The 15857-nt window shown below is 45.5% G+C and overlaps 1 protein-coding gene across 9 annotated transcripts in view; it reads left to right on the forward strand.

Annotated features, from left to right (window-relative positions):
* The window catches only part of LOC143291670 (SCO-spondin-like), a 125465-nt gene extending 109993 nt beyond the window's left edge, over positions 1-15472 (forward strand). For 5 of the 9 annotated variants that reach the window (XM_076601674.1, XM_076601680.1, XM_076601677.1 and 2 more), the window contains 10 exons: positions 1-64; positions 2331-2516; positions 4020-4202; positions 6329-6514; positions 7425-7610; positions 8516-8701; positions 9606-9791; positions 10696-10881; positions 12331-12516; positions 15333-15472. The exon at positions 1-64 is cut by the window's left edge and continues 119 nt beyond it. In XM_076601674.1, coding sequence (XP_076457789.1) covers positions 1-64; positions 2331-2516; positions 4020-4202; positions 6329-6514; positions 7425-7610; positions 8516-8701; positions 9606-9791; positions 10696-10881; positions 12331-12516; positions 15333-15439 — 1656 coding nt within the window. In that variant the 3' untranslated portion in view covers positions 15440-15472. The remainder of the gene's footprint in view (positions 65-2330; positions 2517-4019; positions 4203-6328; positions 6515-7424; positions 7611-8515; positions 8702-9605; positions 9792-10695; positions 10882-12330; positions 12517-15332) is intronic. The other 4 variants (XM_076601678.1, XM_076601679.1, XM_076601676.1 and 1 more) reach the window with 4 other exon arrangements.
* Positions 15473-15857: the final 385 nt, after the last annotated feature.

A 15857-nucleotide genomic window follows, 5' to 3' on the forward strand; every position in this document is an offset into this window, starting at 1 on the left:
CAGACGTGTCCAGGGGTTGACATGGAGCAAGTTCCTCACGCGGGCGTACCTTGCCGACAGTGTGGTAAGGCTGTGACAAGAATCATTTAAGTGTGTGACGGTCGGACAGTCTCTCGTTTGTATCTGAACGCCCCCCTCCCCCGATTCATTTACTTATATCTTTTTAGTTTCACACACACACACACACACACACACACACACACACACACACACATATATATATATATATATCACACACACACACACACACACACACACACACACATATATATATATATATATATATATATATATATATGTGTGTGTGTGTGTATCTAATCATATACAAATTTCAGATATATTGTGAGTGTATGGCAAGCTCTGGATGGAAAATGAGAAGCGCTGATGAACCTTTCTGCAGGCAATCTGGGGCTTGTTGAGCCTTGGTCGCCATTCAGACGAGGAGAAGGTCAGCTCTGGCTCCAGAAATTTGATTTTCCAGGTGTGCTCAACAGTCTGGCCCTGGGTCTGTCTGCAGCTTGTGACCATCCCGCAACCATGATGACTCGGCCACCCAGGGTACACTGTCCCCCTGTCTTACGGGTAAACGAAAAAGGGGGGTATGGGAGTAAACTCGGGCAGAAAATCGAGAGTGGAGACTTGCAAGGCAGCTGGCTGCCACAAGGGGAGATTTCTTGGGCAACTCCATCCACTGTACTGGTGCCAGACATGTTGCTCTGTTGTCCTCTGGATTATAACAGTAAGGCTGAGACGGCAGCAACCCTGATGACTGGTGACCTAATTTCCATACAACATTACAGAGAGGACGCCGTTATGATCATTTATTTTCAGTGTCGTTTTTAAGTACACACATATACACAAACATATATTTTAACCTATTTGTTTTTACACAGTCCTTCCATCAGTGGGAAAATGAATATTGATTAGTAATACAGCTGTTCCACTGCAGATATGCAGTCTTGACCATAGCGCGATTTCTGCCCATATCCCCCCACCTTACATAGTCATTTTCAATGTGAATTCAGTTAGAATCACAGGTGAGTCACAAAGGCTTTGCCTTTCTTGTTGGGGGAATGAAACTTAGAGTATTTCTCTCACTGAGCAAGCTGTAATGCACACATCAGAGAGAACAAGAAAGTTACCAGCACTTTGCTTTACAAGCTGGAATGTAAGGACAATGTCCATCAGCCACTCTAACGATCTTCAACGGGTCGGTGGAACTCTTGAAGTGGTTGTGACAGACGCTGAAATCTGCCGGGTAACAACAACAACAGCAACAACAAAAGTCCACAAGGTGAACATGAAAACTTTCGCTCTGCAGGTGTGTGGGCTGCCAGATAGCAGTTCCCTCAAAGACAGACAGTTCACCTTCTGGCAGTGGAACACAATTGATGCTGAGCGTGATCATGGGGTGGTGGAGGATGGTGCGTAGTGTGAAGAACTCACTGCTGACTGCAGTCATGCCCTCAGCGTACAGTTCTGAGAGTACAGTTGCCTGTCGACCACACTCCGATTAGACAACATCATATCCGTAAACACACCAACTCTCTGCTTTAATCATGGGGCCAAAGCCACGTGTCACGTGCGGTCCCGACACAAGAGAGTTCTGCTGCACTCTAGATGATGCCATCAGAAACATCCCAGCTTGTGATGATGTCTGCCTCAGTGGTGAATTTAGTGCCAGAGTGTGTACCGACCATGAGGCTTGGCCAACATGCCTCGACCGTTATGGAACATAAAAATCAACGAAGATTTGACAGAGACATCCAGGTTGGGTTAAGTGGGTATGTTTAATTAATCTTAAGGTCATATTTCTTTTGACTTGAGCGGTTGATTCATCAGACAAACTTATTCACAAAGTCTGTGTCTGTCTACGAAATGGGTTTGAAAAGTCAAGGTCAAGTCAGACAAAGGTTTGAAAAGTCAAGGTCAAGTCAGACAAAGGTTTGAAAAGTCAAGGTCAAGTCAGACAAAGGTTTGAAAAGTCAAGGTCAAGTCAGACAAAGGTTTGAAAAGTCGAGGTCAAGTCAGAGAAGGGTTTCAAAAGTCGAGGTCACGTCTGACAAGGGTTTCAAAAGTCGAGGTCAAGTCTGACAAGGGTTTGAAAAGTCAAGGTCAAGTCAGACAAGAGTTTGAAAAGTCAAGGTCAAGTCACTCAACAGAGCAACTGAAATGCTCTGTTGCAAGATGATCGGCTTTACAGTGCCGTTTCTGCTGTTCCATTTCTGTTCAACTCATTGAACAGCAGTCACACTGACTGACTGACTCAGACACTGACAGACAGGTGGGTTGACTGACCACACTGACACAGTGTCCTCCTTCCTGTGCAGTGGACAGGACCTGGGGGCCTTGGGGTCCGTGGAGCCAGCCACGTGTCACATGTGGCTCGGACACTCGATCGCGTCGGCGCTCGTGTAATCGCCCCTCCTATGGTGATGATTGCGGTCGGCAGAGGTGCCCAGGGCGTGACAATGAGCGTGAACCTTTCAACACGGGCATCCCTTGCCGACAGTGTGGTTAGGATTTGATTAGAAAATCTTTTGGGCTGTGTGTTGGTCTGTCTTGCTTTTGATTGGCCGGCCTTGCTTGAATGTGTGTGTACCGTTTGTGTACGTCTGTGGTTTTTCTCGAGTGTGTGTGTGTGTGTGTGTGTGTGTTGTAAGCTACAACGTTGGTATTTTCCCGGCTACCACTAGAGATGCAGGATTGAAACTTTGTTAGGATTGTATTTATGTGTGAGGCCTTTTCTGTTCATCCATTTTATGACGACGTGTTGATCATCCCTTTTATGATGACATGTTGATAGGGATGTCACGGGTATCAATTGGCAAAGTAGAAAACAGCTCACATCCTGCATCCTGTCTTCAGCAAACGTAGCATTGTCACGGGCCGCGTTCAGAACATGGTCTCAGCCCAAATTCAGAGGTGAAAGCTCAGAGGTCAGACAACACAGACATTACACGGCAGATTCTCTGAAGACTTTGTTTCGTGACGTCCTTCCGTGGACGCTGATGGCCTTCTTGAAAGAAGTGAACATTTTAAATCAGATTTGAATGTTTTAAACTCTGGAAGGTTTTTAAACATTTTCAGTGAGCAGCTTGAAGCGGTAGCTAGTTTTTATTGTCTTTTCTTTTACCCTTGGCTTGAAGTAGATGTTAACGTGGCGATAGCCTTGAGATGGCCGTAGTGGTCAGCGAGGCTATAAGTACCATACTTTGATTTGATTTGATTAGATCACTGTACATAGAAAAAAGTTATAGTACAAGAGCTAGTGCCTGAACCGCCTTTGTGTGTATATGCATGCAGAAGAGCAAATACACACGTTAAATATCCTGAAATCCATGTCAGCATTTGGTGGGTTACAGAAACAAGAACATATGAAAACGGAGTATGGCTGCCTACATGGCGGTGTAAATAAAGAAAACGGTCATACACGTAAAATGTTACATGTTTGTCTGAGTGTGTATGTGTGCGTGCCTGAAATCTGATTGAATGATACAGGAAACAAATGATGAGCGCCCAATGGCAGCCATCAGTCTGCTCTACCCAGGTAGGCAGCCTCTTATGCAAATGACCCCGAGTTTGAAAAGCACTTACAGATTGGTCTCCAGCCGAAGATAGCCGCTGTATAAATATCCATGTCGAGCATTCATCATTCAAGAGACCAAAGGTTTTGCATTTTATCTTAATCAAATTTGAAACTCTGGTCATGCTGAAAACACAAACCGTGCAGACAGGTGTCTATGTTCAAGGTTAGAACACGTTGAAATGAGGAAATTCAACCAGACTGGCCACAGTGGTTTGTCACAGACAGAACAAAATCTCTTTCAAAAGTCAAGGTCAGAGGTCGAGGTCACAGCAGTACGATTAAAATGGCCAGTAGCAAGATATTCTGCTTCGCGATGTTTTGACTCCTGCTCCCTTTCTGTTCAGCCAGTTGAACAGCCGTCCCACTGACCCAGACACTGACAGACAGATGGGTTGACTGAACAGACTGACACTGTCTCATCCCTGTGCAGTGGACAGGAGCTGGGGACCTTGGGGTCCGTGGAGCCAGCCGCGTGTCACGTGTGGTCCCGACACTAGAGAGCGCAGGCGCACCTGTGAGCGCCCTCGGATGGGCGACGACTGCGGTCGGCAGACATGTCGTGGGCCTGACTTTGAGCAAGTACCTCACAGGGGCGTCCCTTGCCGACGGTGTGGTAAGGTTTTTGACAAGGATGGTTGAAGTGTGTGATGAATGGGCAGATGGTCTTGCCGGAGGCTTCCACTGAGAAATGGAGAAAATCCCTGCTAACCGCTTCGAGTCCAAGAAAGTTGATGTGCCCCAGCGCATAGATTGTGTCCATGTGAGCTCCTCAACCCATGGTAGATGCATCTGTGAAGAGTGCCAGCTGAAGTGGGTGGGGGTAGGGGAGGGCTATGAGCACCCCTAGGTTCAGAAGACAGAAGTGTAGCCATTCAGCCATCGTTCCAAGAAACCACTCGCCCAGACATATCTGTAGGTACCAAGGCTGTGTCTTCTGGGACCAGAAGAGTCTTATCTCCCACTGAGTGAGTGAGTGAGTGAGAGCTTGAGAACCATGCTCAGGAAGGGGGTGAGGGGTGAGCATCAGCAACTCCATCATGCTCAAGAGAGAAGTGAGAGTTCTCGCTGTCGTGAGGGAGGAATGATGCAAACACAGAAGACCTTCTAATTGATCCAAGCGGTCCTGAGATGGAGAGACTGTCATGGACAGCATGCCAAGAAGTCAAATGACTTACGTGCGCAGGGATAGCTCTTCTCGTGGTTATTAATGAATCCGAGGCTGAGAGCACTGATCCAGCATTCTGGAGGTGTGAATCTCACACATGACCTGTGACGAGGCCAAGATAAGCCAGTCACCCAGGGACACCACAGACGAATTGACTCTGACCTGACCAAGGAATGAGTTCTTTCACCACCTCTGTGAAGTGAAAGTGGCTAAGATGTTGCTTTTGAGCCCATCTTCCAACAGGGCGGTGCACCTGAAAGGAAAGAGGCTTTTGCTGCTGAGGCTGGCTGGACTCAGCCTCTCTCAGTTGGCAGAGTGGCACTGGAGGAACCCAGGCTGGTGGCCTCTTAATCGACCTGGAGGAAACTCTGTGCTTGGATGTTCTGGACCTTCTTCTACGGCTGGCTGGCCCTGTGTAGGAAGGAATCATAGATAGGCTGTGAGTACCTCCAAAAGAAGCAGCGCGCCAACTTTCCTCACTCAACCGAAGTTCTGAAGGTGAATTTGGCCGAGTTTGGAAATGGGGCATATTGAGGAACTAGCAGAGAGGGGAGGTGGCATACTTTACACTTTCTTCAGCATCTAGGACAGAAAGCTCCCTCAAGTTCCAGCAGAGGCTGTACCCCTTCTAGTGTGGAAGCACCCTGGGGTGACTGGGTGGAAAGCAGAGCTGCACCACTCGGACACCTTGTAATGAGGCTGCAAAGGCCGTGATGCCTTGTCGACCAGGCTAAAAGAGGTGGTCGAAGAAGAGTGGCGGGACTGAACTTCCAGCCCCCACCTGCGATCTGGACTGCCAGACCCTCTCAGGTTGATCATCGCGGGAAGAGAGAGGGATCCACTTGTGTTGGGAGGAAGGACTGGAAAACCCAGTCAGTTCCCAAGAGAGGGCATAATCTCTTGGTTTCCACCAATTGGTCAGTGGTACCGGGAGGCGCTTCGTAAGAGAAGCGTTGGTGACAATGGAGATCATCCTGGCTCACAGGTCGGTTCCTCCATCCGCGGCAACACACGCCGCTATGAGGACACAAAATGCCGGGCGGTAAGCGGTGATGGGCTGAGATGAGAGGGTTTGTGGGTGAGGGGGTGGGAGTGGGGGCGGGAGTGCTGCTTGTTGCTCCTTATCCTCCATGCAGCCCAGATCGTCACCTGGGTGAACCTCAGCACGGGGTGAATGCGGAATCCACCCTCGTGCAGTTTTGTGGGGCGTGGTGAGAACAGAAACCAGTAGAGAGTCCAAGACCACAACAGGCAATGGGACAAAAAGTAGAAACGTGATAGAAGTTGGCGTTTTCATCCAATTGCATCAAACTGGCCACAGCAGTTTGACATGACATGGCCAGAACAAAAGCTCTGTCAAAAGTCAAGGCTACAAGTAAAAGGGCAAGGTTACAACAGAGCAAAATTAAAATGTCTGTTGCGAGGTCGTCTGTTTTGCGGTAGCTCGACTGCTGTTCCATTTTTCTGTGGTTCAATGGATTGAACAGCCAGTCCAACTGACTGACTCACTGAGACACTGACAGGCAGATAGATGGCAAGGCTGACCACACTGACACAGTCTTCTCTCTATGCAGTGGACAGGAGCTGGGGACCTTGGGGTTCATGGAGCCAGCCACGTGCCACGTGTGGAACAGACACCAGAGAGCGGCGGCGCACGTGCAATCGCCCTCTAATTGGCGACGATTGTGGTCGGCAGAGGTGTGATGGGCCTGACTCTGAGCGTGAACCTTACGACACGGGCATCCCTTGCGTTGTGTGCAGTAAGGCTTCTGACTTCTATACTCGTTTCAGTAAAATTAATGATGATGGTTTGGACTTTCCTCTTATCTCATGCTTTCTTTATTTGATTTGTGTTATTTGAAATTAGATGTTTTTGTGTTCAGATATTACTCTGAACTCAGCATTATTTCATTTTCTTATTACAGATCCGTCATGTACCATGAAACATTGCCACATACATTGTCGCCATGTATTGTTTGCCTTTTGCCTGTATTTTTTCTCATGGGGACTTTTGGGAATAATCTTGACTGTGACTCTACTTCGTTGGTATAGGATCTCACGTTGTAGATACCTGTGCAGAAGAAAATTTCCAACCCAGATTCCAAAGTTGAATTTACTTGTGTATTTCAAAGGTTTTACACCATCTTTCTCAGCACAACTCGTACTGTTGCACTGGGGATGATGGCGTAAAACCATCAAAATATACAAGTTAGTTCAGCACACCATGTTGTACGCTGATGTGTACTTCGACAGTCTGATTCATAAAAAAAATTAGAGAATATAAGTACCATTGAATGTTTTTAGAATTTATGTTTGTGAGTTGAAATAGAATGAATAAAATTGCAGTGTAATGTACACAGGACTATTGTCTCATTTTCTGAAAAGTTCCTGTGCAGTTAGTTTCGATTTTTAACCCGAAAATGGATGAAAAAACTGGAGCTGGATTTTGATCTAGGACATTTCATTATTCCCCTTAGGCATCGGAAAAATCACGAATACATCATCGATTGGTTATTTGGTTATTGACTGATAGAGAATGATTATTGATTCACATGGTAATGTACTACTTGCCTGCTTTTTTTTGTTTGATTATATTAGATCAACTAATTGACTAATTCACTCAGTCAAGTGACTGGCTGATTGATGGTTTGACGTGTCCTCTCTGTGCAGGGGACAGGACCTGGGGACCTTGGGGTTCATGGAGCCAGCCACGTGCCACATGTGGTACAGACACCAGAGAGCGGCGGCGCACGTGCAATCGCCCTCTAATTGGCGACGATTGCGGTCGGCAGAGGTGTGATGGGCCTGACTCTGAGCGTGAACCTTACGACACGGGCATCCCTTGCGTTGTGTGCAGTAAGGCTTCTGACTTCTATACTCGTTTCAGTAAAATTAATGATGATGGTTTGGACTTCTCTCGTATCTCATGCTTTCTTTATTTGATTTGTGTTATTTGAAATTAGATGTTTTTGTGTTCAGATATTACTCTGAACTCAGCATTATTTCATTTTCTTATTACAGATCCGTCATGTACCATGAAACATTGCCACATATATTGTCGCCATGTATTGTTTGCCTTTTGCCTGTATTTTTTCTCATGGGGACTTTTGGGAATAATCTTGACTGTGACTCTACTTCGTTGGTATAGGATCTCACGTTGTAGATACCTGTGCAGAAGAAAATTTCCAACCCAGATTTCAAAGTTGAATTTACTTGTGTATTTCAAAGGTTTTACACTATCTTTCTCAGCACAACTTGTACTGTTGCACTGGGGATGATGGCGTAAAACCATCAAAATATACAAGTAAGTTCAGCACACCATGTTGTACGCTGATGTGTACTTCGATGCAGTCTGATTCATAAATAGAGAGTATCAGTACCATTGAATGTTTAGAATTTATGTTTGTGAGTTGAAATAGAATGAATAAAATTGCAGTGTAATGTACACAGGACTATTGTCTCATTTTCTGAAAAGTTCCTGTGCAGTTAGTTTCGATATTTTAACCCGAAAATGGATGAAAAAACTGGAGCTGGATTTTGATCTAGGACATTTCATTATTCCCCTTAGGCATCGGAAAAATCACGAATACATGATCGATTGGTTATTTGGTTATTGACTGATAGAGAATGATTATTGATTCACATGGTAATGTACTACTTGCCTGCTTTTTTTTGTTTGATTATATTAGATCAACTAATTGACTAATTCACTCAGTCAAGTGACTGGCTGATTGATGGTTTGACGTGTCCTCTCTGTGCAGGGGACAGGACCTGGGGACCTTGGGGTTCATGGAGCCAGCCACGTGCCACGTGTGGTACAGACACCAGAGAGCGGCGGCGCACGTGCAATCGCCCTCTAATTGGCGACGATTGCGGTCGGCAGAGGTGTGATGGGCCTGACTCTGAGCGTGAACCTTACGACACGGGCATCCCTTGCGTTGTGTGCAGTAAGGCTTCTGACTTCTATACTAGTTTCAGTAAAATTAATGATGATTGTTTGGACTTCTCTCGTATCTCATGCTTTCTTTATTTGATTTGTGTTATTTGAAATTAGATGTTTTTGTGTTCAGATATTACTCTGAACTCAGCATTATTTCATTTTCTTATTACAGATCCGTCATGTACCATGAAACATTGCCACATATATTGTCGCCATGTATTGTTTGCCTTTTGCCTGTATTTTTTCTCATGGGGACTTTTGGGAATAATCTTGACTGTGACTCTACTTCGTTGGTATAGGATCTCACGTTGTAGATACCTGTGCAGAAGAAAATTTCCAACCCAGATTTCAAAGTTGAATTTACTTGTGTATTTCAAAGGTTTTACACTATCTTTCTCAGCACAACTTGTACTGTTGCACTGGGGATGATGGCGTAAAACCATCAAAATATACAAGTAAGTTCAGCACACCATGTTGTACGCTGATGTGTACTTCGATGCAGTCTGATTCATAAATAGAGAGTATCAGTACCATTGAATGTTTAGAATTTATGTTTGTGAGTTGAAATAGAATGAATAAAATTGCAGTGTAATGTACACAGGACTATTGTCTCATTTTCTGAAAAGTTCCTGTGCAGTTAGTTTCGATATTTTAACCCGAAAATGGATGAAAAAAATGGAGCTGGATTTTCATCTAGGACATTTCATTATTCCCCTTAGGCATCGGAAAAATCACGAATACATGATCGATTGGTTATTTGGTTATTGACTGATAGAGAATGATTATTGATTCACATGGTAATGTACTACTTGCCTGCTTTTTTTGTTTGATTATATTAGATCAACTAATTGACTAATTCACTCAGTCAAGTGACTGGCTGATTGATGGTTTGACGTGTCCTCTCGGCGCAGGGGACAGGACCTGGGGACCTTGGGGTTCATGGAGCCAGCCACGTGCCACGTGTGGTACAGACACCAGAGAGCGGCGGCGCACGTGCAATCGCCCTCTAATTGGCGACGATTGCGGTCGGCAGAGGTGTGATGGGCCTGACTCTGAGCGTGAACCTTACGACACGGGCATCCCTTGCGTTGTGTGCAGTAAGGCTTCTGACTTCTATACTAGTTTCAGTAAAATTAATGATGATGGTTTGGACTTCTCTCGTATCTCATGCTTTCTTTATTTGATTTGTGTTATTTGAAATTAGATGTTTTTGTGTCAGATATTACTCTGAACTCAGCATTATTTCATTTTCTTATCACAGATCCGTCATGTACCATGAAACATTGCCACATACATTGTCGCCATGTATTGTTTGCCTTTTGCCTGTATTTTTTCTCATGGGGACTTTTGGGAATAATCTTGACTGTGACTCTACTTCGTTGGTATAGGATCTCACGTTGTAGATACCTGTGCAGAAGAAAATTTCCAACCCAGATTTCAAAGTTGAATTTACTTGTGTATTTCAAAGGTTTTACACTATCTTTCTCAGCACAACTTGTACTGTTGCACTGGGGATGATGGCGTAAAACCATCAAAATATACAAGTAAGTTCAACACACCATGTTGTACGCTGATGTGTACTTCGATGCAGTCTGATTCATAGATAGAGAGTATCAGTACCATTGAATGTTTAGGAATTTATGTTTGTGAGTTGAAATAGAATGAATAAAATTGCAGTGTAATGTACACAGGACTATTGTCTCATTTTCTGAAAAGTTCCTGTGCAGTTAGTTTCGATATTTTAACCCGAAAATGGATGAAAAAACTGGAGCTGGATTTTGATCTAGGACATTTCATTATTCCCCTTAGGCATCGGAAAAATCACGAATACATGATCGATTGGTTATTTGGTTATTGACTGATAGAGAATGATTATTGATTCACATGGTAATGTACTACTTGCCTGCTTTTTTTGTTTGATTATATTAGATCAACTAATTGACTAATTCACTCAGTCAAGTGACTGGCTGATTGATGGTTTGACGTGTCCTCTCTGTGCAGGGGACAGGACCTGGGGACCTTGGGGTTCATGGAGCCAGCCACGTGCCACGTGTGGTACAGACACCAGAGAGCGGCGGCGCACGTGCAATCGCCCTCTAATTGGCGACGATTGCGGTCGGCAGAGGTGTGATGGGCCTGACTCTGAGCGTGAACCTTACGACACGGGCATCCCTTGCGTTGTGTGCAGTAAGGCTTCTGACTTCTATACTAGTTTCAGTAAAATTAATGATGATGGTTTGGATTTTCCTCTTATCTCATGCTTTCTTTATTTGATTTGTGTTATTTGAAATTAGATGTTTTTGTGGTCAGATATTACTATGAACACAGCATTATTTCAATTTCTTAAGAGCTCAACTGCAAAGCATCGAGTCAATGCTCATGCTAAAACAACTTCGCTGGGCTGAACACATCACCCGGATTCCTGACACTCGCATGCCGAAAGCAGTATTCTATGGGGAGTTGGTCCAAGGCAAACGCAATACAGGCACACCACAGAAAAGATTCAAGGACCAACTGAAGAAGCAACTTTTCCAAGCGGATATCAACCCCAAGACATGGGAGCAGTCAGCATCAGATCGAGGTAGCTGGAGATCCTTAACGTTCAGGGGAACCCAACACTTTGAGGAAACCAGACGACTGAACATCCAGGAGAAAAGAAGAAGGAAAGACCCAGGTCCGCAGCCCACCAATGCAGGCCAGATCTACACCTGCCCACAATGCCACAGACTCTGCAGATTACGGATTGGACTAATTAGTCATCAAAAGGCATGCCGCCCATCCCTGGCAGGAACTTCCCACTGATCTTCGCAAGCGAAGAACCAGCCATCATCATCATCATGATCATTACTATTAACACAGCATTATTTCAATTTCTTATTTACAGATCCATCGTGTACTGTGTAACCTTGCCACATGCATTGTCGCCATGTACTGTTTTCCTTTTGCCTATATCTTTTCCCATGGGGACTTTCGGGAATAATCTTGAATGTGACTCTTTACTTCGTTGGTATAGGATCTCACGTTCTATATACCTGTGCAGAAGAAAATTTCCAACCCAGATTCCAAAGTTGAATTTACTTGTGTATTTCAAAGGTTTTACACCGTCTTTCTCAGCACAACTCGTTCTGTTGCACTGGGGATGATGGCGTAAAACCATCAAAATATACAAGTTCAACACACCATGTTGTACGCTGATGTGTACATCGATGCAGTCTGATTCATAAATAGAGAGTATCAGTACCATTGAATGTGTAGGAATTTATGTTTGTGAGTTGAAATAGAATGAATAAAATTGCAGTGTAATGTACACAGGACTATTGTCTCATTTTCTGAAAAGTTACTGTGCAGTTAGTTTCGATATTTTAACCCGAAAATGGATGAAAAAACTGGAGCTGGATTTTGATCTAGGATATTTCATTATTCCACTTAGGCATCTGATTTTGATAGCAAAAATGATGAATACATTATCGATTGGTTATTTGGTTTATTGACTGATAGAGAATGATTATTGATTCACATGGTAATGTACTACTTGCCTGCTTTTGTTTTGTTTGATTATATTAGATCAACTAATTGACTAATTCACTCAGTCAAGTGACTGGCTGATTGATGGTTTGACGTGTCCTCTCTGTGCAGGGGACAGGACCTGGGGACCTTGGGGTTCATGGAGCCAGCCACGTGTCACGTGTGGTACAGACACCAGAGAGCGGCGGCGCACGTGCAATCGCCCTCTAATTGGCGACGATTGCGGTCGGCAGAGGTGTGATGGGCCTGACTCTGAGCGTGAACCTTACGACACGGGCATCCCTTGCCGACAGTGTGGTGAGGCTCTGACTGGAATGGTTTACTTCTTCTTCGTTCGTGGGCTGCAACTCCCACTTTCACTCGTATGGACATGAGTGGGCTTTTACGTGTATGATCGTTTTTACCCCACCATGTAAGCAGCCACACTCCGTTTTCGGGGGTGTGCATGCTGGGTATGTTTTTGTTTCCATAACCCACCAAACGCTGACATGGATTACAAGATCTTTAACGAGCGTGTTTGATCTTCTGCTTGCGTATATATGCAAAGGGTTTTTTTTTGCTTGTATATTCATCACGCTTGGCCAGGTTTGTCATCTCAGGGCATCGACGGTGGGTCAGGCCTGAAACATGTTGGCTGGGTTTTGTGTGCCAACTCCACACAGGCCTTTATCTGTGTGGTAGCTCTTCATTCTGATGAGATGGTGGCAGTGTTAATGTCCTGTTCTGGGCCTGGAGATTGGTGACTTGCTGGTCTCAGTCCAACTGGCGGACAATGCCCTCACCAGCACCAACGTGAAGGCGTTCCCTTCCTGTGGTCCGCAGGTTGCTCTCTGTGCAGAACTGACGTTTCCTTCTGTTTCTCAAGAGGAGTGCTCTTTGTTCCAGCTAGCTGCCTGCTTTTGGGGAGTTTGTCTTCCTGTTCATTGCCTGTGTTGCCACGGTTGGAGGAAATCTCCTGCAGTACAAAGATCCACTCTGCGGTTCCTACTTTATGTCTTGCAGGATCTACTCTAGTTCTTACATCTAGAGGTTCTGTGGCAGAGACCGAGAGACTGTGTGGCCTGGAATGTTGTCCTCCTGGTTCAGTGTCTTAGTGGCAGGGAACTTCTTCTTCTTCTTCTGCATTCGTGGGCTGCAACTCCCACGTTCACTCGTATGTACACGAGTGGGCTTTTACGTGTATGAGCGATACCCCGTTTTCGGGGTGTGTGCATGCTGGGTATGTTCTTGTTTCCATAACCCACCGAACGCTGACATGGATTACACGATATTTCACGTGCGTTTTTGATCTTCTGCTTGTCGTATACACACGAATGGGGGTTCAGGCACTAGCAGGCCTGCACATATGTTGACTTGGGAGATCGGAAAAATCTCCACCCTTTACCCACCAGGCGCCGTTACTGAGATTCGAACCCGGAACCCTCAGATTGAAAGTCCATCGCTTTAACCATTCAGTTATTGCGCCGGTCAGTGGCAGGGAACAAAGCACATGCTTTGCACGGTAGTTTGCGGATAAATAGCCAGCAGTAATAGACCGGTATGTGATGTCATCTGGTGGTGTGATACACATGGCCTCCCCCATCTCTCACAGCACTGTCAGCAGCACCGTCTACCTTGACGTGGGTCCAGGTGGGGGCAGGTTAGTCCCGTTTGAAAGCTTCGAGGGCGAGGGGCTTCAGCTGTCCCCCATTGAGCCCTGTTTTCGATCCAGTCCGAGGAGCATAGCATTTGACATGAGGAGTGTCCACCGTCCAGCCTTAAAATTCTTCAACATTTGCAGCTGTTGGTCTCACGGATGGTAGTAACTCTTGATGTTTCTGCTGATGTGCCTCGATCATGTAATTTTGACCCATGGTTCTTTTTCTCGTCTGTCTTCCAGCAAAGTAGACAGGCTTTTTTCCCTTTGCATAGATGGGAATGGTTTTCATACCTCCTGTGATCAGTCTCAGGGCAGCAGTTTGTACTTTGGCAAGATGGTTTATTTTTTATGTCAGCTGTTAAAGACACAGTAGATGGATCAGGATCTTCATGTTAGCGACCCACTTGGTTCCAGCCTGATTCATCGTCACAGCTGATGTCCTGACTGATTTGCTGTAGAGCTTCTGATGTGCTGGTTTCTGGTTTGCCGTCTGTTAATTAAGCTTCTCTCCCAGGTCTGTAGGGAAAATCTTGCTGAAGGCTGTTCTGGTCTTCTGTCTAGAGGGTGAACTCTCCTTTCTTTTGGGGCGAGTGAGAAGCAAGTTGCCTCAGGTCTGGTCCTGTGTCTAGGATTGTGCTAGAGTTGTCCGTGATTGATCCAGGACTAGTATTCATGACAAAGTGATAAGCATCATGAACGTAGGATGAGGAGGTGGTGAGTTCTGATAATTCCATGTGAGGCATGTGGATATGAGATTCTCAGTCCCTATCTGGCACTGCATTGCAAGAACTTGTAAACCGGGCTGACACAGTTTAATGCATTACTAAACATAGTGGTTGACAGAGTATTTGATTGGAGTACCCACTGATGGGCTTAACTGATGCAATGCCTTTCTATTTGATCGTTTGAGAGTTCCTCCCCGCTGCGTGACTGGCTTACTTGCTAATAGAGTGTTTTGAGACTGGCAGAGCCCTTCATTGATAATATTATCTGACTATTTTATATATTTATATATTCTGCCAATTCCTTGGTGTCTTTGTTTTGGTTTGCCTGCTTGCGTGATTGTGATCAGTAGACAGACTGATAGATGGATAGAATTACTGACAGAATCCTTCACTCAACTTACTCAGACACTGACACACGGGTACGTTGACTGGGAAGTCTTTTACAGCTTAGTCTTTTGTGAAGGACTTTGACTCTCAAACTAGAAGGCAAGACTGCACTGGCTCTTAGTGCTGCAGCCTTGGGGGCTAGTTGGCCTTTGGGAACCATCCCAACGCCGACTGTCCTAAAACCCTCTTGGCCGAGAAAGTGAGGGATGTAACTTGGACAAGACATTCTCCACTATAGTCAGCTTCTAGCCCAGATAGTCGGGACATCAGTTGCCTCCTCTGTTGTTCAGATGGCCATAGTCGGACAGGACTGACAATCATACATTGACTGACCACACTGACACAGTCTCCTCTCTGTGCAGTGGACAGGAGCCTGGGGACCTTGGGGTTCGTGGAGCCAGCCACGTGTCAGCTGTGGCTCGGACACGGTAGAACGCCGTCGCACCTGCCGTCGCCCTTCGTACGGTGATGACTGTGGTTTGCAGACATGTCCCGGACCTGACTTTGAGCGCAGACCTTACGACACAGGCATCCCTTGCATCGTGTGCGGTAAGGCTTTGACTACGATCGTGTGGTCTGTCTGTTGATAAGTTTGGTCTGTTTGTTTTTAAGTCTTTGTTGTTGTTTTTGTTTCGTTTTCTCTCTCATCGTTCGTGGCTAGTTTTAGTGCCGTGACTGATACGCTCCTTCCCGATTTTCCCCATGCACAGCCACACCCAGGCTTAGCTACTGCAGTGGAAAATGCAAGCAGTCCACAAGGGGCTATCAGTGTTAGGCTGCAGTGAGGCCGCACACCGGAGGAGACCCTGCCCCGCCTTGCTGCTGATGCCCTCGAAGACTGACAGGAACTCACCATCAGCATGGAAGTGGAACGGAATTCGATATTG

Source organism: Babylonia areolata, chromosome 17, assembly GCF_041734735.1.
Source record: "Babylonia areolata isolate BAREFJ2019XMU chromosome 17, ASM4173473v1, whole genome shotgun sequence".
NCBI classification, from domain to species: Eukaryota; Metazoa; Mollusca; class Gastropoda; order Neogastropoda; family Buccinidae; genus Babylonia; species Babylonia areolata.